The 24,162-nt window shown below is 33.4% G+C and overlaps 1 protein-coding gene across 1 annotated transcript in view; it reads right to left on the reverse strand.

The window, feature by feature from the left end:
• Positions 1–24,162, reverse strand: part of LOC129803756 (uncharacterized) — a 391,692-nt gene that overhangs the window by 351,408 nt on the left and 16,122 nt on the right. Inside the window, exon 2 of the mRNA XM_055850537.1 lies at positions 20,232–20,542. Within this exon, the coding sequence (XP_055706512.1) occupies positions 20,232–20,292 (61 nt within the window). The 5' untranslated portion in view covers positions 20,293–20,542. The remainder of the gene's footprint in view (positions 1–20,231; positions 20,543–24,162) is intronic.

The following is a 24,162-nucleotide window of genomic DNA, read 5'->3' on the forward strand; positions in this document are numbered from 1 at the left end:
GATAATTTTAAAAAATGACATGGACTATAGTGCGACCCAAGTGTCAAATCTGGAAACAAATATGGATTATAGCGAGGCTCTACTGTATACAAATACATCAGACAGTAAACTTTCTCTGTAAAATTTTGTTTATTTTAAATGCATCACTAAACTTGTATTAAAATCTAAGTAACTTGTACTAAAATCTAAGCCTGAGAATTTTATAACCGGTTAGAAAATTAGTACACACATTTAACTCATTAGTCTTTGCAATGTGTTAATACTTTAAATAATATGGTTTATACTTTTTCAAATGTTGAAAACTAATTGAAAACTTTGATTTAAATCTATCTAAAGCCTTTTACCGTGAATTAATTTAGAACATGTGCTAAAAGTGTGGCTACATTTCAGGAATTAAGCATAAACCATTTCGTTCCCCATACTCAATTCACATTAATAAAAATTCTAATTTATTCTGAAATAGGTATATTATTCAATCTCAATACCACAAAAAATTATTTAGTACAAAATTTAGTCATTGTCTGTGTATTGTTTTCTTTTTTCTTTAACCTTCCTATATTTTTCTTCAAACTGTATATTCTGTATTTTCTTACTCATTTTTTGAAAATTAAAATTGTCTCACATAAATTAGTTTAGTACAGTCATGTACTAAATTTTCAAAAATGGTTTTAAAAAAAAATATTTTAATATTATATTTCCGATCCAGGTTCTCCTATTTTCATTTAGTTAAATTGACTTAAATTCCGCATAAATTTCAGTAGAGTCGCCTGGAAAACTTCCAGAAATTAATTAATTCTGAGGGTTCTCTTGACAAACCCCAACAAACGTCCGTCGGTCGCTACGAAACCTTTTTTTCGAAAAGTCTTTTTTTCCGTGTTTACTTAAACTAATTCCAGGGGTTCTATATTTCCGATGGAGGACAATAAAATATGAATGTTTGCACAACATGGTTGAGACAATCTCTAAATCAAGCAACAATACCAGCAAAAGGGAATGGAATAAAATAAAATAAACATTAGTCAAATAAAATTCCCAGTGAATTCTCATCTGGGTAGAATATCTGTTGGTGAATTTTTCCCAAAAAGCCAATTGAGATAAAACCACCCATATAAATCCAATTTGAAACCAATCGTGCGGTGAGATTGCATTGATGATAATTTCCCACAGAAAAGCCCATATAGAAATTGTGTCATAAATAATTTCAAGAGTGAATTTTATGGAATAAATCTGTGCTCTGAAAAAAAAAATGTGCGTGAATATTTGCGGGATTGACATTTATTGAGCCCTCATTAAAAGGATTCTATTGTGCACCCTTCATGGGGTTTGTTGCAGCTAACCAATGGATCTGGACGACCTGAATACCCATGATATGGAGTGACGAAGAAAATAAATACAAATAATAAATGGAGAGAATGACTTTCGCACAATATCAAATAAATCCGAAACAAACAGGCTAAACGTTTTTCTCCCTGTTTTTCACGAGATTGATCGGAAGGGGGTTGAAGGGTGCAAAAAACTATTCACAAGCTTGAGTCATTGTACTGAAAACACCATTAATATAGAATTGTTTAAATTTAGGGGAAATCGCATTCGAAAGTAAAATCCTCACCATCGTCGTTAGTACAGGCCTTTGCGCATATTCATTTCAATATTGAGCAATATAAAGTGTTCAAAGCTAGAGTACGTGCGAAGCATGAAATCCTTCCCCTGTAATATACTCATTTGACAAATTAAAAATTTTGATACCCCAAATTAAGTTGGTTCCAATTCAAAAACGGGACGGGACCTAAAATTATTTATGTTTTTTAGTTTACCTTTGTAAATACGGTTTAGTTCAAATTCATTACGATCTTTTTGCTTCTATGATCTGTGATGAAAAACGGTCTCTCGCAGTCGAGACCAATTTAATTAATGGTATAGTGAAAATGAAAGGTCTAAAGATGTAAATGTGTTTTAGAAAACTGTAATATCGTGAACCTTCCCTAAATCGGTCTTCAGACTAGAGGTTTAGCCCAGTTCCCGAAGGTCTCAAAATCCTAAATAGCGAGCAATTTCTTTGCTCTCTGAAAGCCTAATAGGTCATTTATACTTAATAATCCAATCCTAAGTTAAATTTTCCCAAAACAACGTGAAAGATAAGAACTTGGAGCAGTTAAGCTATATTGCTAAGCCTTAGGTCTGAAGCCCATTATAAGGTTTCTAAAACCGAAAATCTGTTATACGGAATACAGACTAGAGATTTATGGCTGAGACTTAGTGCTTAAATCATAGAAGCTATTTACACCGCCGCATTAGATTGGGATTAAACTGTTCCAAAATCGGATTTCGGATAATTAAGTCTTAATCTAAGGTCGCAATCTAAACGATTTCATTAAGATCATTTAGACTGTCTTATTAGATTTTGACTAAATTGTCCCAAAAACCGATTTTGGGACGATTCAATCTCAATCCAATGCGGCGGTGTAAATGGCCTCATAGTCTGTAAGATCGGGTTGTGGCTAAGCTAAAAAATTTGATAACTTATCTAAGTCCTGGTTGAGACGCTAGTGTTAGGTTTAGTGCTTTCTTCGAATACTGTAACTGACGTAGTTGTATTTCTCACTGAGGAAAGTCACTGGGTCTTCCTTACTAAGGAACGACCTACCCTATACGATCATAATTTGATTGAATTTAAATTGATTTTAATTAACACTCTTGTAAATTTTGAATCTCAACGAACATTAAAACCCCTTATGGTTTCATATTTAAGATTTCGTAAGACTGAACTTCTTTAAATGTTTTTCAACTAAGATTTCTAAGAAAATTTATCCTTAGGATTCGATTAGATTCGAAGAATCCACTGAGCTAAACTTGTAGTCTTATGACCAGAAGTTTTTGATTAGTTCAAGTATCCTTAGCTACGCTAGCTATCCCATTTTCTTCTATTCGATTTATCAACTCAAAGTACGCACCCTGTAAATTGAAGTGTAAGCTGAATGATGAAGGGAACAAAAGAGGCCGACGTGGAAGGGAATTGAAGGGTGGTGCCGAAGGAGCGCCTTCCATCCATTATCAATGGATATCGAATGCATTTGTTATGCCATCATTCCCAGTTTTAAGGGGATTTTGCTTTATTGAGAAGTGGATGATGATGATGACGATAATGGTGTGTCATTGAGTCTGAAACTGCGGGATATGTAGCCATTCCAGAGCTCGAAATCCTCAATATAATAAATTATTTGCTATTTGTATAAATGTCTCCTGCACACGTCGTTGGACTTCATAATCGTGACAGAACGTGGTGCAGCAGTTAAATGGTTCAGCAGTTCGCTCCCCTTGTACATTTCTGCACCCGAATGTGCATTTTAATGGTGAAAGTGTGACAGAAGTTGGTGGTACTGATTGGAAATTGATGCATGATGTGCATTCAAAATTACCAAAGAAACTTCTTCACATATCGAAAATTGTTAGTGACTTGTCCGAAAGAGGACTCATGGAAGAGAGATAGTCCAAAGATGCTTCGAGGAAGTATCGAAAAGAAGGGCAAACAATCCCCCGAGAGACAATAATTCAGCAATTTTCGCCAGCTGTACAAATCATTTATAACCCAATCCAGTAAAACATTTCAGCCCAAAGTCAGCAGGGAGCATTTAACGATACACAAGAACTTTACAATTCATCCAATGAAGACTGCACCATTATCATTAATTTTCAACATCGTCTCTACATTCAACATTTTAATCCCATCTCTCCTCACATACACTCCAAATTCAATCTCGCACATCTCGTCCTCTCTTGCTATGTACACAGAAAAATTACACCATCATTCATAGTGATAAATTCATTTTGAGTTTATACCAGACAAAAAATCTTTATGCTGTTTTGATTAAATTTTCCTGCTTTTTTTTCCACGAGGAGTTTCATCTCGGAAATTCAATTTAAAGAAAATTTATGATTCCATTGAAATCTCTGATTGAATTCAAATTTTTCACATAAAAAACATAAAACATTATCCTACAGATATTTGTCTGACAAAAATTGTGAAAAATTGTTTGAAATATAGTTTATAGTTTTTCCAATTGAAATAGTTACTGCAAATGCTTATCCGAGATTTATTTAAGCAATTTGGATAATGCTCGATTCGTCACTTCGGAGAAAACACTTGGATAAACTTAGATAATCTATATCTAGACGGTACAGATAAATATCCTAGGATTGGATGATTATTATAAAAAATCTTACGGAGGTATCACCAAGACTAAGGGTTTATTCCTATAGGTTAATTTCTGTAATTTTTTGTTAGATACGATTTATGGAATAATTTTAACTTGGGATTGGATACTATTAGACTGATCCATTTGATTGAAATGATTCATTCGATTTTTGAAAATTTTTGAAAGAATTCCAAAACTTTCCAGTCAGACATGGTAATGCTCGCTCAAGATCTTATTAGCATCATAAGACTTACTGTGTTATCACACTTGAACATTAAAATTTTAATATGATTCACATTAATTGTCGCTGTTGAGAGTCCAAATGTGTAATTTGTGTGTTTGAATCATTTTATATTCAAAATTTGATCTATTTGTTGATAAAAAGGTAGACTTGGCCCGCAAAATTTGATATAAATTGATTTATTGCTGTAATGCAAAAAATTAATGCGATTTTCTCTTTAATTTTTTAATGTGAAAAATATTTATGCTTTAGGTAAATTTAAACTTATTTTTGCAGGCCAAGTCCAATTCTTTATCAATAAATAGAAAAACCGCAAATATTATGTGATTCAAAGACAAAAGTAACATATTTGGACGCTCACAAGCGACAATTAATGTGAATCTCATTAAAATTTTAATGTGCAAATGTGATAACGCCGTTAGATAGTACAAGCCTCGTAATTTCAAGGATAATATCTAGGATAAACCCTAATGAAGATAATTAGGTTACATGATATCATATCAATAATATAGATACATCGGATAAATATCTATACAGAGTTATCCCAAGTTACTTCACTTTAATATACGATTTTCATATTTCTAAATTATTATCCAAGTTTATCAAGATTTATATTTTTTTATGAATTTGACAACTCTTATTTTTTACATCAGAAAGATGTTTTTCAAGATACATTTACTTGTCGTAGCAATAAATAGGTTATCCTGGAATATTTCTTCAAATATTCGATAAAATTGATCAAACAATTTTATTAATTCAATAAAAAGTTTTAAAGTATTATGCGGAATTATTTAAGTTTGTCTATTTTCAGATAATGGGCCATTTATCCGTGAAAAAATTATTATTTAAACAGCATTAGTTTCATTTTTCACCGGATTTAATGAAATATTATGATTTATCCCAAGAATAGGCTTATCCATGAGTTATCCATTATGTCTGATAAAATAAAGTAATATAAAAAAGACTGAAAACAAGTAGTTATTTCTATTTTATCTATGATATTCCATTTTTTTAAAAAATATACTTATTGCAAAACGAAATTTTGATGTTTTAGATAAAGTTTTATTGGATAATCATGGATAAGACTGATGAAATATACATAGAAATTACTTCTGCCTTGGATAACAGTCATGCAAGCATTATTTGAGTTTCCTGACTTTTTTTTAAAAAGGTTTTTAGTCACTTATTTATTAACTTATTTATTGCAATTCATTCAAAGAAAATCTTATCTTTTATCTTTCTTAAAGGATTACCTCCTAAGAAATTTAGAAACAACTAGAGCGTATCACTTTTAAGCTCTCCTATAGCCTTTGTCGTACCGTAGCGGCTTATCTAGGTCTTGAGGGTTAATTTAAATGAGCTAATCTTAACATGGAATTTGCGTAACATTTTGCCTCCAACCCCATAAATTGAAGTATCTCGACCAAGTGCAATCATTCAGTTACGTGTAAAACAATTAATTACAATAATACCCAAATGAATGCTTCCCTAAAGTGATATATTGCTGGGTCATTTCTGTGTCGGAAATGGACTTTCTTCGAGATACCACAAGATCATTGTAAGACCGACCCTTCTTAAACATGTTCATGTTGCAGGAAAATCTCCAAATCGAGGCTCATGATGATTAAATCCCATTGCAAATGTACCTCCTCTTAACAATAGGGAAGATGTCATTAATTTTAGTGTATTGTGGGAGTAAATATTGGTGGCTTGTGTCGCGATTCTTATCTTTTTGCCTAACAATATTGGACAATACAGCTTGTAAGTTTTGGTTTTGGTAAGCACAAAAGGGCAATGATGCGAGGGTTGTCATTATTTATTGTTTTGTGAATCTCCCCATTTTGGTTATCCCAAGACGAATGTTATTATGTGCTTTTGGGTACTCAAGTAGCAACACATCTACCCCTAGGACTAGACATCAACGCATCCCAAACCACCCACTAAAATGCCCAACCAAATCTCATTAATCCAGCAATCACTTCAATTCATTACCAGTCAACAGGGCGACGACTGGAATTGGTCCATGTTGGGTGATTTGGCGCGGAGCACATCATCAGTTTTCGTGGGGAGTAGATGGAAATCCGATTGGGGTTTCCTCACCCACCTCAAGCCACTATATCACTCATTGCCTATCTCTCCCGTGAGTGTGAATATGCTTCTACGGACTGTTCGGCCCGATAACCAAATGTTAATCGCATCAGTATCGAATACATAAACTGCTTACGCCCAAATCTCTCACCCACAGCATCCGGTCGGCAGTGGGAGTTGAGAGGTGGTCAATGAAGGAGATATAGTACGATTTGTGTGCCTAGAATCAGAAGGAATTGAATTGGCACGGTTGAATTATGTGGACAGATCCCCAATAACGCAGGACATAACAATGGTGGAGTCCACGGTGGGCGTTTGAGGTGTTAGAAGGAGCATGAATTCATGTGTCTGATGTGTGTCATTGTGTTGTTCTGCGTGTCAACCACCTCAAACCATTCCACCGGGCTTCCGGATTCTTTAGCTATTGAAAGACGACTAGGAGCCCCATTGCAAAAGAAAGCGGAATAGGAATAACAAGCGAAAAATTCCTTGGAATTTTCCACTATTTTTCCTTAAAAAATTCCATAGGAATTTTCCATAATAGGTTCCAAGGAAAATTTAATGGATTTATGCTGGATTTTTTCTATAGAATACATCCATGGAAATGCTCGTGGAATTTATGTGGATTTTTCCACCAAAATAAAATGGTGAAAAAATGAAGCTGTCACATGCACCTCATGATTTTACTTCCGAATTTTATAGAAACGTCAAAGATTACGAGGATTATAATATGTTTTTATAAACCAGCAATAACGAATTGACACATTGAGCAATAAAAAAATATTTTATTAAAAAAAAATTTTTTCCTAAAATAAGGTAAAGTACCCTTACTCGACCGGGTTCCTCTATTCGACCGGTGGGTCAATTTTTGAATATTTGATGGTGAATTTCATCAATTTCTATGAATTTGTTACTGATTCGTATTATTTAAAGAATAATTGACCTATTAATGTTAGATCATACACAAAATATTATAGAAAATATAATTAAATTGAATAAATAAATCTACCGGTCGAATAGAGGAACCGGTCGAATAAAGGGTACTTTACCTTATATATTAATTAACATAAAAACAGCATTATTTTAGGTTGGCGACCTATTTAATGTAATCACTTCATTATTATCTACACGAAACGCAGCATCGCATAATTATAATTATATTATAATTGCCACATAAATCACTAGAAATGTTTGCGGAAGGTTTGGAAACAAATTCTAAAAGTTGTCGCAACACCATTTTATTTGTTTGACATTTCAGAAAACTAGTGGAAAAATCCATATAAAACACTATGGAAAGATAGTGGAAATTTCCATATGTTTTTTCCAGCTTATCCCGCGGACGTTTCACGTGTGAGTTTCCATATAAATCTTCCGCGGAATACCGCGGAATTTAACGCTGGAATTCCAGCATGTCGTACTAGTAAATTCCATGGAGCACTATGATTTCCATGGAATTTCCGGCTTTAAATTCCATAGGAAAACTTAGTGGAATTTTAGCGTCAAATTCCAGCGAATTTAGCCATTTGGACGCAAGTTTTCCATTGGAATTTTTGCGGAATTTTGCTATGGGGAGAGCTTAAAGATGAAAGATTTCTGAGAAATTGACAACAAAAACAACTCAAACTGACAGTTTACGATGATCGAATCACTCGAGCGGTATGTTCAAAGGTAAATATATATCGGATCGAATATCATGTAAGTAGTAACAGGTTTCTTGCAGAACCCCACGTGGTGTTGTAGAGTGAAATATAAGTGAAATGAACGTGAAATGTAAGTTTAAAAAGAAATTTTCCAGTTCCAAAATTTTTAGGATACCGATTAAGCTGAGGAACGAGACGTACCTTATACCAGGAACCTCTCGACAATTCATTTTTCCATACGTTTTTGAATAGAGGCACTGAAGACTATTCGCAAGTTTTTTCCTAAAGAAAATTGACTTATCAGTCTGATATATTTCGAAATAGTGCATTAAAATCTATCTAAAAATACATATTTCACAATGTTCGTCAAAATTATACATACATAAACTACGAGTAAATTTGTTTAAGTCGCGGTGCAATGTCTGCAAAATTTTTACAAGGAAAGGTGAAAAATAGCTTCACTTTTTATTGGGCTTGATGAGCCCCTGCTTATACGAACCGTCAAGCTTGAGATTGAAATATTATGCACAGTAAAAAGAAGCTGAAACTTCCTAGTGTTTTTGAAATTTTCCACCTGAAAGCGAAATAGAGCCCGGTTGGAGGAGTCCCTTCCCTGTTCGCGGGAAATTCATATTTCCCGCCTCTCGCTTCAAGCAAGGCCTTTTACTGGCGGTATAGTTCTGTTGCTCACCGTGTGGACTGACAAAAGCCACTGTCAGTAACTCGATAACATGGCCTAGAAGAGTTCGGTTGGGGGCACAGAGCTAAGTAGCTGTCGGGCAATTGACCGAAATAAACCTTGGTCTCCCTAAGGAATCTTTTAGGGCAGAAGCCTAGCTACAGATGGATTCAAAAACAACCAGGATCAATCTGGAAGAGTTCGGTTGGGAGCGCAGAGCTGAGCTGCTGCCATGCAAATCGCCGTAATAAGTTTTGGTCTCCCTAAGGAGTCCTTTAGGGCAGAATCCCGGCTATAAATGAATTCAAAACAAGATTCAAAATCAACCAGATACGAATTTTCCGGAATAAACAGCATAGGGTAACACGGGTAACACCAAGAGGTAACTCGTAGATAGTCAGAATGTCTTGAGTTCCTGGATCTCTGAAATGATGTGCCGTAAGTGCGGTTGACTATCCCCTACGGGTGATTCTGAAACCCTCCTGTTCGTAAGCTTTTCTTTACTTCTAGAACTTAAGGATGGTCTTTACCGATCCGATCTACCATGCCTGATCGATAAAGAGCATTTTTACACTTTAGAATTAAAGAAGAGCTTATGAACAGGGGGATGACAAAGTCACCCGCACCTACGGTAATGGTTTACCAGGTCCCCCACGTATTCCTAGAAAAACACATAAAGTCCCCGAATTCTTTGTGAAAAATACATGGATTCACTGGATTTTCTGAAAAAAAATATTTGGGTTCCCAGACTCCCCATAGGTTTTGTATCTAGGTTGATTCTAGTTCATCGAAATTGGCTACCCCGTACCGGCTACAAGTCTTCAGAAAAGAAACGTGCTGTTAAGAACTTGATTTACTAACAATTTGAAGAGTTTCATGCAGAAATCGTTTTTGATGAAGAACGTTTCTATAAGAGATGCTACAAAAAGAGAATGACTATGAAAAATACTATGCTTGATCCTGTAATTCAGTCATAATGGTTCAAAACGTTCTAGACGTACGTTTTGAAGTACAACACCCTGAGAATACCTGCAAAAGAATAAGCATAAGCATTTCATGGTTTATCACACGTCACAAGTTCTAATTTTCTAATTTTTTCTAATTTATATGGTGAAATTTCAATAAATTCGGGAAAGAAATGAAGATATTTGTCAGAAATGATGTTTCGTTAAGTGTGGAAAATCTTGAAATCTTGGTTCTTAGCTAAAGCATTTTAAGTTCCATAAATGCTTCACGTCAGTATATGAAATCTTGATCTTGGAAATATTAGACAGCTTGAAATTTTGATCTTGATCTTGGTCTCAGAATTGAGGCCAAAGTCTAACCTTGAGGACTGAAATGTACAGGTTTGGTTTTTCAGGAAATAAAATGTGCCAGGTCCGAATATTTAGGGCATAAAAATTACAATGATAACTAGGGTACACTCTTAGAAAAAATTAGTTCGTACAAGCTCATATGCAGTTATTAGAACTACAAAATATAGTAAATATAGACCCAACTATATATTTAGTTTGGGTAACTAAATGAAATAATTGACCACAGTTAATTAAAGTATCCTTTTCATTTAGTTATCACAACTAAATCAAAATAGTAATGGGTACTATAACATATTAGTTCCAATTACTAAATAAATGGGGTTGATACCCATCTTATTGGCTGTAATAACTATATCATATTAGTTGTGGTTACTATATAGTATTCATTGTGATGCATATTTCTTATTAGTTGCTTAAAATTCGAAAGAGCTTCAACGCATTACTAAAATAAAAACCACTCTTTACTATTAGAAAAGTAGTCATAACTTTATGAAAATATAGGCCCATCTATTTACATTGGTTGTGAGAACTAAAAGGAATTAGTGACCAATATTAGTTGGAATAATGATTTCATTTAATTAACACAAGCAAATATAATTGTATGAAAGCATTATGAAATATTTGCCGCAACTTATCGACGTAAATATTGTCTTATATTCTCACTACTAATAAATTTATTATGAGTATAATATTTTAAGAATATAAGAACTATTTTAAATAGATTTGATAATAATCGCCCGAACAACTAATTTTCATTAGTAATCACGTCTAAACTTTTCTAAGAGTGTAGTTCTTTGTAACCTATCTAAATAGAACTATGTACTTATTGTATGTATCTGAATTATTGAAAAAGTACTGATAAGATGTAAGATTCCGCAGAAAACCTGTACAAGCCATTGTGCAGAGGCGTTGACCTAGTGGCTGACCTGGGACAAGGTATCTGAATCAAGTGCATCATTTTTCCAAAGGGAGCCTTAAGTTGTACTACTGAAAGGTGGTTCGGTCACTTTTCAGTAGTTGAATTGAAACACAGGTTTTGACTTTGTTATGATTTAATCTTTTTTTGGCTCTCGAAAATCCCCGAAACGTCGTCGTAACGAGCCAACTTAATCCAAACCACGAACTAGCAAACAACTTTCCGAAATGGCGGAAGACCGATAGACGCTGGATGATAATCTGGGTATCCCATACCTGTGACTCCGATGAGAATAAGCGGTTAAAAGCTCATGAATGAACGAATGAACTGGTAAGATGTGTAAGACTGTTTTGTTTATAAAAAAAATTGGCCGGATTTGACTGTAAACCGATACAGGTCTATACCCTTAAGTCCTTCTTCCCCTAATACTCGACAATGTAACTGAACTCAGTGGCTCAAAGCAAAGGTTGTCATCTTCAATCTACTCCACAAACGCAATCTCAATTCTTTTTGGCAATAACCTGACACCGTCAGACTCTTGGGGATAAAATGTTTTGGTCTCCCGTCAATTTCTGCACACTTGACTAAATCTTGATACACGAATATCCATCTCTTCACATTCACTGCTGATAATTCGCCTGCGATGTCACTTTCTCAAATAACAGAGGGGTTTGAGGGGGGACTTGGCTGGGGTAACAAAGGGAAGAAGTCGTCAGCAAAAAAAATGTGGCATAAAATAGAATCACATCGAAGACAATGGGGCTCGCAAACAATTGCACACGCCCGGAAACGGAAATTTTTTCTTCCTTATTTTCCTTAGCACATAAATATCAAATCCATCACACAATGGCGAGAGAGCCGTTGCCCCCCTCTTAAGTTAAAATGATGGGTAGTTTGGGTGACGAGAGGAAAAACATCCCCTCAGTCCTATGGACGGTGATGCCTTTTTTCCGCCCTTCCTCCAAACGCACAAACTTGGGGTGGCTGTGTACAAGAAATGGCGACACCGGATGGCAATAATCATTTTGCCTTCTACTATCATTTTTCTTCAAGGCCTGACAAAGTGCATGTAAAAAATGATTAGGGTGAATTCGCGAAGTGCTCGACATCATGAATATATAAGTATTCCGTAGCTCTTCGTTTGGGAAACGATTTTGTTCAGTTTTAAAATTCGTTAAAATTTAAAATTGACAAGCATTTGAATTATTTTTGAAGAGCGCCCTCTAGAGAAAAGCAAAGATTGACATAAATCGGCTATGTCGATAATCGCCGAAAACCAGTGAACTACAGTAGACTCTCTCTCAATCGGGAATATGGGGCGAAATGTCATCCGGTTTAGCGATAGAATTGAGCGTCAAAGCCTTTGTAAATTCCACAAAAAGCGCTCAATTATAAAGAATCACGATAAAATAGGAAGAACTACAGCGAATTTGAGCGAATTAGCTTCATAATTAAGCGTAAAAATTGTCACCAAAATTTGACGCCCGATTGAAAAAGAGCCGATTGAGTGAGAGTCTACTGTATTCGTAATCTTATCGATCTTATCTCACTTCTATTAAGTTTGATAGTTTTGTAGAGGTAGGGGTCCATCACAGACTCAGAGTTAATATCTACAATCGTCTAGCAAACAATATCGAAACGTTGAAACTTCAAATAATAAAAGAAGTTCATCTACTTCAAAGGTCGAGCAATGTAAACCTTTCCCTCCCTTCCGGGTACCCATAGATGAACTCCATCGTGGTATCTCGTGTGATGTTACTTTGAAAATCACTCACTTGGATGTCAACGTAACACTCAAGTCTTTCACTCCCTCAGTGAATTGTCTATCAGGGGAAATTTCTTCATGTGTTTTGATTTATGTCTTTTTACCACTTACACGTCATATCCTCTTAACATTACAATTCGTCTGTTTTTGTGATACTTCTATTGTTTCCAACAATTTCATTCGAAGTCTGCGATGAAAAAGAAAACACTCTGGATTTTTTTTGCGAGTGAGTCAGCTAATGGTATAATTTTGGCGCAGGACAGTTTTTATATTTTCAACTCAATTATTTTGATTTTTACTTAATATTAATTTTACATAATATCTCAGAATATAGTTTCGATGGGTTTTGGAATTTTGATTACGTCTGAAAATTTAATAAAGTTATATCAATATTAAGAAATCTTTCCAAATTTCACTTTAGCAATAAACTTCAAGAGAGTAAGTTTCTCTTAATTGGTTTATATCTCTTTGTTGGACTCCATGAATAAAGACTAACGAAAAGGAGTGTTATTACGTAGTCAGTAGGGGAAAGTACTCTCCCTTCGAACGTTCATGCCTTCGAATAATGTAAATTTCTTTTGTTTTTCGTAAGAGATTTACACTAAATTATCACGGAATTATCAACAATTGATGATAAGCCAACCAATATTTAATAGAAATGTATAAGTCTCATAGGAAAACTAAAAGAAAATTCACATTATTCGAAGGCATGAACGATCGAAGGGAGCGCACTTTCCAGTCCGGGCGACTCTCCGTCAGCTCGCTCCAGAAACGTAGCACAGGTCGCTGTCGAAAAATCCGTCCCATCCCAGGCTACTTGCAAGTTTTCGTAAGTAAGTTCTTTAAGGAACATTTATGGTATTTTTCCGTTAATATTTCAAACCCTTTTTTAAATAATCTTTTAAGGACCCTAACGTATTTTCAGAAATGAAATGAACCTAAAATCGAAAGCAATGGTTAAGAAATACTGCAGTAGTCAGTAGTTATTTACGGTAACATTTGGAAGGTGTTTGTTTGGGAATGTTCGAAGAAATACGGACAAATAATGCAAGTATGTTATTGAGTCAAATGGATTCTAGCCCAGTATGCTAAAGCATGACAATTAGGTAAGATTTTCATAAGAGTAGGTTTACAAAGAATGGTGGTAATTTTAATAACGTTAAAATTACTACTTCTCGTATGCTTGGGGTTGTAATTTCGTCGGTTGGATCAGTAGCTTTCTAACTGCATTTGCTTTGCTTAGCATTCATTGCAAATGCCGCGCAGCGATGTGTCGCTTACAAAGCAAATGCACTTAGTACAGTTGCTGATCCAATCGACGATTTATTGAGAAAATGTTTGTTGGGATCCTACAATCATTCAAAGTCATAATATTAAATGATGTGAGGTAGTAAACGATTGATATTTCGTTTAAACATTTGCGCTGCTTTATATTTCTGGATTTTTTGAATTTCTCTTGAGTTTTTATCATGTTTTTTTTTGTTTAATATTTTCGTTTCTAAAGGTTTATTATGTAATACGTTTTTTTATTTCTCAATTTGAATTTTTTTTTATTTGAATTATTTAATTTCATCTTCCCTTTTTCCTCAAAAGGGCTGTCACAGCCTAGTCTTTGTCAGATTCAGTGGACATTTGTTTTAACTCAAACAAATTCTAAATACGTTTAAAAAACAACCTTAGAGGAAACTGGGTCACCACCAATCACGGGGTAGTACCAACCACTAATTTTTATTTCTTAACTACTTGGACTGTTTCAACCATTTCTTCAGTAGACAAGCATCCCTGTAGTGCCTATAAATTCCTATAGGTCTTGTCCTTAGAAGTCTAATATAATAATAATAATAATAATAATAAGTTTATTGGTTCATGCCCAGGATACAGAAAGTAACATGTAGGACTATACAATAACATGTAGGACTATACAATATCTGATTAAAAAATCGCAGTGTTTGGTGCTACCCCGTGTTTGGTGGTTCCCAAGTTTCCCCTAGTACGATGTTGAATTTTATGTCTTATACGATATATCAAAGAGTTTTCCGTTGTTTTCGTTTGGAAGTCAGTCAACAACGCTAAGACGGCGATGGCCGTATGGAGTAGGAATTGTCTGAATCAAGATGTATAATAAATAGAAAAAAATTAACGATGAGTGTTTCACACGTACAATATGATAAAAGAACGTATAGAGAAGTGGGGCTACATTGAGCTGGGGCTATATTGAAAACGGTATTTTTCGCATATTTCCGAGGAAAGCTGGACTTTAACGTAATGAATTTTGATAGAAGATATAATTGTGGATCTTTAGAAATGCGAAAAAATATCCTTTTCAATATAGCCCCAGATCGATGTAACCCCTAAATAATCGTTATGAGGGTTTCATGCGATATAATTAATTTTAATTACGAAAAAATGACTATTTCTTTACCTTAAATGGCTAATGATAAAATGTTTGTTGGTAAAACCAACCAAGAATATCGATTGAAGTCAGGTTGTTCGTCAAATGGAAATTGTGCGCAAACTATTAGGATGTAGTAAACAAATATCTTTGTATATTCACTGCCAAAACAGAAATGGGAATGGAAAATATTGTGGTAGAAGTTTGCCGACCACTGAACTTTAGTGGGTCAATATTTGAGTGCATGGTGTGTATTAAATGTTCACGGAACACTTGAATTGCATCCGATAGGAGTCAGGAGAAAGTCACAGTCCATCCCACCAGAGTTCCTGACCTCTCTCTGTACTATGCCATGGATATTGTATGGTACCAAAGGGGAGAATGGTGTAAGGTGGGTGGTGAAAATCGAGATGAAACTGCTTTTGGGAAGCTTCGTGTGTGCATGGGAGAGTTTTTATCGGCACAACAATAATTAATCATGATTCTCCACTTCCTTCCGTTCATTTATGGCATACACCAATTCACCAAACCATAAATAACCTACCACTAACGAACGGTGTATGGACAAAAGTGCAATAGTTGAATTAGTAGGTGACTGGTGATGGGAAAATGAAAGCATTTTAACTTTTCTCTGCCACCAGATAATTTTCCACCGACATTTCTGGTTTTCGCAATTAAAATCATGGCAAAGTGTTAATTATGTGATTTCTCTGGAAAAATTGAAAAAAAGTAGGATATGCAGCGAGACAGCAAGAGGTATCATGAGTTATGAACTATTGTAAAACGAGAAAATTGAAACTCACCACAGTCATCTCGATTAAACGTGTAAATTGTAAATTAACTTCCTTCATACAGGTTTAAATTTTCAATTAAAATTTACCTTGTTCGGTAACTTTTAATTACCTTCTATTTTATCTCCAGGGACTGCAAATTTAATTATTCATGTCTCTGATCATTGGCGGTTTATAGGCATTGAATTCAAAAGATTCAAATAATAAACTATTCAATAATACTTAAAAAATATAATTCATTTTTTTTTAAATATGAGAAAATTGCTATAAATATCATTAAATCCTGAAATTGATCCCTAAAATCAATTTATTTCATTCCGAAATTATTTTCCCACGTAACATATGCCCATAATTTAATTGCAATTATGGTTGTAAATTTTGAAAAATAATATTAAACACATATTGCAGATGGTGGTAATATATAAATATTTATTAATGTGAGGATTAAAATGAACAGAGATGATAAACTGGCTTTATTAGACGCACTTGTCTATATACAATCCATTAGGGACAAAATGAGTTGCAATTAACCCATTTGTACCGGGTTGACGATTCGATTAATAAGTTTTTATTTAAACTCTAAAATAGGCCGTTGTTATTATTTTTTCCTGATGATAAACCAGAGGCCAAATTTTGAAAATAACCGGTCACAACTGGTTACTGGTTATACTGTCTATTTCGGTCGTCCATTGCTTAATATTTCGCATAGAATTTAAAAATATTTAGAAAACAAATATTTATAGGATTTTTGATGTGTCCCAAAATACCCGTATCATGTCCCGAAAAGCACCTTGTCCAGAAATACCACACGTTACCCTACGGCCTACGGCTTCTAAACCCTACGGGGTTTAGAATAGTGATGAATGATTGGTTGTAGGCCACTATAGCGCTATAGCGCAATCGTAGATATATCTACATTGCGTGATGGGAATCTGATTCTGTAATTCCTTTTGATTTTTAAGATTTTATTAAATTAATTTAATTCAAAATACCATAAAAATCTTCAGAATGATTCCACGGATCCTATAGATTCTTCAAGAAAAATAATTCGGTATTCTCAAAACATAATGATACAATGATAGTTGCAGACATTTTTATACATTTATTATATATATTCTATACGACCCTGCTATTTAACAATTAAATTTGTCAGTATTTGTTAGACTGTTTTTAAGTAAGTTTAGTTTGAGAAACTCAAAAAAGGTATGGAATGGAAAAAGTGGGTAAGAATGAGAAAAAACCGTAGATTATTAAACCATTAGTTAGACCATGAGGAAGTGGGATTTTCAAAGACCAGAATTTCACATATCTTACCGTTTAACTTCTAAGCTAATAACATACTGACGGAAATTACGTAGGTATTTTATTCTTTGTGTATTATTCAATAAGCGTACGATCAGAAATTCTATTTTTTTTTTTAATTCCAAAAACCCTAAAATCGGGTAAATAAGGTAAAGTGCCTTTAAGTCGACGGGTCACTCGACTCGACCGGTGGTCAATTTTTGAATGTTAGATGGTCAATTTCTATGAAATTGTGACTGATTCGTATTTATTTATGGAATAATTGACCTATTAATGTTAAATTATACGCCAAATATTAATTCAAATATAAATAAATTGAATAAATAGCTCTACAGATTGTATTGAGGAACTAGTCGACTTGAGGGCACTTTACCTTATGAATTATTATTAACAACGAACGGAAGACTGAAACTTCGGACAATATAATTTTTTTATGCTCTTAGTGAATTGAATCCATCATACTTATTAGAAAATTTGAGACATTTAACTAGCTAATATAATAAAAATCAATTATAATAAACCCATATTGAAAGAAATGAATTGTTTGAAGCTTGAGTCGTCCGAAGGTAACGCGCTTTTCCCTATCTTGTTCTCCAAAACCATGAATAACATTAATCTATCTATCAATTTAAAATTTACTAAATTGTTTTCTCTGATTTATGTAAGAGTTCTCAAATTTTTTACTCTTTAACCGTTTAGCCTATAAATACATCAACAAACACCTAGATAGTGACTGTTATGAATAGAATCGAAATACTTCCTAAATTTAATATTTACAAAATAGAGAAAATTGGGGCAGTAACAAATATGGGGTGATTGTAAACACTGATTCTTATGCTTTTGACACACTTACGACTTAAGCCGAGAGACGGTTTGAAATAGTTTAAAATGACTTATTAGTTGGAAATTGATGGAAGTTTAGTCAAATCATTATTTTGATTACAGTTATGTTAAGCCGTCTTTCGGGAGTGTACATGGGGTTAGGAGACTAATGGGATGCAAGTCCTCTTCCCCTCAATTTCTATGTTGACCTCCAAATGAGTGATAGAAGATTGGTTACCAACTCCAGTGGGAAGTCACGAACCTAATACGGGCTTCAGACCTAAGGCTTAGCCATATGGCTTAACTTCTCTAATTTCTTATCTATCTAGATTTTTTGGAAAATTATCACTTAAGATTGGACAACATGGGCAAGTGATCCATTAAATTTTGAAAAACCAAGAAACTTGGTTGTTATTTTGAATTTCGAGACCATCGGGAACTGGGCTAAACCTTAGGTCTGAAGCCGGCCTAACGCTAATGAACAAGTGATTTGGTCCTTCTAGAGAAGGTTGAGCAAGGAAAAGCGCGATTGTTACGGAAATTCGCAAGGAGTCTCGTATAAATAGGACGAACTTTTCGACAGCGACCTATGTTACGTTACTGGAGAAAGCTGACGGAGAGTCGCCAGGATTGGAGGAGGTTAGTGTGAGAGGCCCGGTTCCTTAAATAAACGTTGCAGCTACGTAAGTAAGTAAGTGAGTAAGTAGGCCATATTTTGCCTTAAGTCCTAAGTGTGTCTAGGTAGTGCATTACGTCTCCACTACTTGGACCTTATATCGACATTTTCTTCATTAGATAAAGAATCTTATCTTACCATCCACAAGTAGATCTTGAAAAATTCAAAAATCTGTTTGAAGATCCAAAAAAGAGACTTTCTTACTTCTTTATACTTTCGCAAGTTGGCTGAAGTTACATACTGTTCGAATTTCGAAGTGTTCAAGTGTCAAAATGTGTCGTTCTTCACATTGTTGTGAGGAAAAATAGAACAGATATGCTTACTGTTCTTGTCCCATTATTTAATCACTCCATAATCACTTTTGCCAGCTTTTTAGTGTGATATTTGATAAATTTTCCCCATCTTGTTCGAAAATTTAGTATGAAAATTCGAAATTGAATTTGAATTCTTCTAACTTCAACGACTTTTTGTTCAAATAGAGTTCAATTTACCTTTTTATCCAAGACACTATTGGAGAATAAAAATCTACTTGTGTTTACACCCATTATATTATATTAATCATGAATTAATCATGAATCATGAATCTCGTCCTATGAAGTCTGATATCTATCTTAAAAAAAATCAAAGTGTTTAAAACTACTCAATGTTTCCTACTGCCCCAGTTTCCCCTAAGGTTTATCCTACGGTACTGTTAAGTCACTTTATACGATTTTACTATAACATTATTGGTTGAGAGTTTGACTATAAAGTATCCCACCTGTGACTCATCAATATATTATCAATATTGAAATTATTTCAATTAAAATTGCACAATGATTAATTCAATGGAATTAGTCACAGTGGAAATGGTTAATAATACATATAAATCGGGGTGGAAATTATTGTTGAAAATTGATATATTTTAATTGAATTTATTATAACTGAAAATCAATCATAGCTGTAATGAGAGTAAATTAAATTTTTCTATTGAAGTCAATGAATGCCTATCATGTGGTTATTTTTGAATGTTTTATAGAGGTATTACTAGAGATATTTAACTGCTGAATATCCAATAAAATATACAACTTGTGAAATATAATCACTTACTCTTTGTCAACTGAAATACATTGCTAAAACCACAAAAAAAAACCCTTCACACAAACGTCAATTCGAGTTCTTTATGAAGTTTCTGGGTAAACCACTAAATAACCAAATGTCCCATTAATTAATCACAATTTTTGCGGTTTGAATGGATTATTTTTTGGGAATTCGAAGGTACATATCATCATCTGGATTGATCTATAGGTTCTTGAAGTAATTTAAAATTTATTTAAGCTTCCTAGGGAACTTTTACCTTGATAATAATTTATTCTATAAATTATTTATATGGTAATTTAGGTAATAATTTTGTATAGATAAGGTATTACTCACATTGTTGGGCAAAATATATGTAAAATAGTATCCAAAAGCGCCAATTGAAGAGGGCTCTCATGACGTCATCACTAAACCACAGAGATTTATTGTTAAAAAACTGACACTCACAAGAATGTATGAACACTTAGGGGCTAATGTTATTAATTCTGACAATCTCTATGCCACAAAATATTTTTTAAACTTTTTTACAATTCCCTTATAACCACCTTTGAATTTTAGAGTCCAAAAATTGAGCAGATTTTACCACAAAAGTCAAAATATTAGTTTATGTGATTAAATCTCTTGCGAAGCCATATCCAGGAAATATTCTGAAAAGAAAAACAAGAAAAATATATAATAAACAATTAAATTGATTTGTTTTGCTAAAAATAATTCAATATTGGAGCTTTATTGCGATGGCCACAGAGAATTATATTGGAGGGATACCATTCTCGGTTAGGTCATCAGTTGATGAACTAATTCAATTACTGCAATTTGCACTACCGTCAATTTTTGCACAAACAACATATAAAATTGCGATTAAACTTTTTTCTCTGTATTATAGTGCAAATAATACAACGTATGAGTGCAGAAATCCAAATAAAAATCCAGTTTTTTTTACAGTGCTATTGTCCAATAAATCCCAAAGCAAAATGGGATTGTTTGGACTTTTTATAGCACTGAAATAATAAATTTAATTAAATATTTTATTCCAATTACCCCTCACTTTTGGCAAGAACTAAATTTCCTCTTTGTCCATGATTTATTTATTTCAGTCAATCTATTTGCATAATGAAACTCATTTTCAGCCTTTTTTTCGCCTAACCATCATTGAAATTTCCAACCTTTCAAGCTACATATTTGTATATTCATTTGACCAAATTTACACAATATTAAAAGCAATAAAACTACTCAAAATGCGTACATTATATTCGTCAATTGTTTTTTTTTTTATATATAACGACCGTCAAACAATATTCACATGGAGAGGATCCAACAATAATGCTGAATTTAATTAAAACAGTTTCATGTTCAATTCATAAAATGACTCAAAACGCATATCTGACTGCAAATAAATAGTATTTTTTTATTTTTATTATTATTTTCAAAGAACATTTTTTTGTATTGTAAATTCAGAAATTGTAGCGGAATGTTTGAATTTTGGATTGCGATTTATTGTATGTGATTTTTTTTAACAAATTTTATTGCATATTTATCACTACAGATTTATAAAAAAAAAACAAATATACAAAAGAATTCCAAAAATACAATATCAATACATTTTTTAATATGTATCTTCTTGTTTTCATAAATTGAATTTAACTTGTTTTTTGATATTAAGGGGGTAAGGTAAACTATTACCTCAAGTCGACCGGTTCCTCATTTCGACCGTTAGAGTTATTTATTCAATTTTTGCATTAATATTTGGCGTATGATCTAACATTAATAGGTCAATTATTCCATAAATAAATACGAATCACTGACAATTTTATAGAAATTCAGCATTAAAACATTCAAATATTGACCACCGGTCGAGTCGAGGAACTAGTCGACTCGAGGGCACTTTACCTGACTTGGGTCAAAATAAAAAAAAAAATTAAATTCAAGCTCTTAGGAATAAAAGAGTGTTTAAACTATATTTTCTGAAATTTTCATTTTAAATTTTAAAAATTCAGCCGGTGGAATTTGATTTTCGGAGACTTTTGCAAAAAAAAACATACTTTTATTGAACAAGATTCTTTGAAAATAGTACATCTGAAAATCGAAAACCAATTTTTTTGTAGTATCTGATGAGTTGAACTAGTCTTTGAAAGAAAGATTTATAAATGAATATTAAATTTGAATTTTTGGGAGAATTTTCTAAAAAAAAGAATATCATTTTTGACGTATTTTACACTACGTTTCCTTTTCCGTTAAAATCCTTAGTCCCAAAATTAGCTTAACTTATCAGCTAACAGGAAATACTTAGTTTTTGGATTTTCAGATAAACAAAAACCAAGAAATCTTTCTCTCCGAAAAGAATGATTTTTTATTTAAAAAATCTTCAAAAATCAGGTCTCAATGGATGAATTTTTAATTTTTTTTACTATATTGAAAAAAATTTAAAGGAGTCATCTTGACCTACTTAACCCCTTAATGATCGAATTAAATACATCTATGCACTTTATTTTTTGCTATTTACAGAAATATTAAAAAAAAAAAAAAAGAGATAGCAAAGCGTCCCAGCTTTGTGAAGTGCTCGAACTAACGAGAAAGACCTTTCCGTTACCATATTTTTTGTATGCAAATTGGGTTACTTCTGATTTAATCTTGTTTATAGACAATGAGAAAGCCATTAAGAAATTATTAAAAATATCTCGTGAGTTCGAGCATTCTGAACCGCTGGACCGGTTGATATTTCTTGTCAGCCGCGAATTATCTAAATTACCAACAAATATTAATAGTTATAAAAAAGCGAAAAAACATTTTTTTAAAGAGATTTTTATTATAGGGGATATAAAATTATTCAAAAATTGGTACTTGACCGGTTTATTATCGATGAACACCGAAGCAGTCGGGTTCGAAATTTCAATACCTTTCCAAAAAATCTAAATTTAACCAAATCGGTTGAAAAATGGGCCCTCCAAATTGATATTGATTTTTGACCTTTAATAATTCAAAATGGAGAATTTTCAGGTCGTAGGTATGTTTGGGCGAAATGTTCACCTAGATTACCTCTAAGACATATCCGAAAATGATTGAAAAAGCTTGGACCAAACACCGAAAAAAAAGGCGAAAAACGTCTAGAGATATTGTTTTTTTATTGGGGGTCATCGAAGACCAGAAGTCGATATCTTTTACCGTTTGACCTATAGCTAGAGAACAATTTTAAGGTCAAGTAAAAAAAATTACCGACAAAAATTATTCAAAATCGGTACTTAACCGGTTTATTACCAATCAAGACCGATACAGCCGGTTTCAAAATTTCAATATCTTTCCAAAAACTCTAAATTCAACCAAATCGGTTGAAAAATGGGCATTCCAAAGTGGTTGATCTTTGACCTTCAATAATTCTAAATGGCGAATTTTCTGGTCATAAGTATGTCAGAGCGAAATGTACGCCTGGACTACCTCTAAAACATATTCGAAAATCATTGAAAAAGCTTGAGCCAATTTTGAGAAAACCCAAAAAAATGGTTTTTAGGGGTTAGAGGGGGGTGGGGAGGTTAAAAAAAACGTCGAGAGATATTGTTTTTTTACTGGGGATCATAGAAGACTGGAAGTCGATATTTGTTACCGTTTAAGCTTCAGAACAATGAAAAGTTGAAAAAAACAGACGATTATATAACTGCTCTCTCTTTGAGTTCGAGCAGTAAAAATGGTGTAATTCCAAACATACACTCTGTACCTTAAATCGGCATGAATTTAAACAGGACTTTTAATAAATGAATCTATAAAAATACTTTACCCAAAATGATCTTGTATTTTGTTTAATGGCAAAATAATAAATTCATAAAAAATAAATTCATAAAAATGATAAAGAAATAAATTAGTGGTAAAGTTGGCGTTTCATGTTTCCGGAATCACGATTTACGGTGAACGTTAATTTGTCACAAAGGTCGAGAATACAGCTGAAATGTGTTGCAAAGCCCCGATGGTGGTCCAAAAATGTAACCCTCAGAACCACCCTAATCCGAATGACTAAATTCTCTGTCCAACACGTAAAAATCATGCTCTAAATATCCAAAGTCCCCACAAAAGTGAACAAAAGCAGGTGGATAAACAAGAGCAATGTCCCAACATTTTCCTCCTACACAGCACCATGTTCCAAGAGAGTAATGGCCTTTCATGTTTGAAATTATGAATCTAATCGGTGTACTGATAAAAATCATTGGTGAGAGCGCGAAAAGCTACACTTCATGCGCGAACACACCGCCTCAGACTGAGGAGAAAAAAAAACAATTTATGA

This window comes from Phlebotomus papatasi, chromosome 2 (assembly GCF_024763615.1).
Source record: "Phlebotomus papatasi isolate M1 chromosome 2, Ppap_2.1, whole genome shotgun sequence".
In the NCBI taxonomy this organism is placed as follows: Eukaryota; Metazoa; Arthropoda; class Insecta; order Diptera; family Psychodidae; genus Phlebotomus; species Phlebotomus papatasi.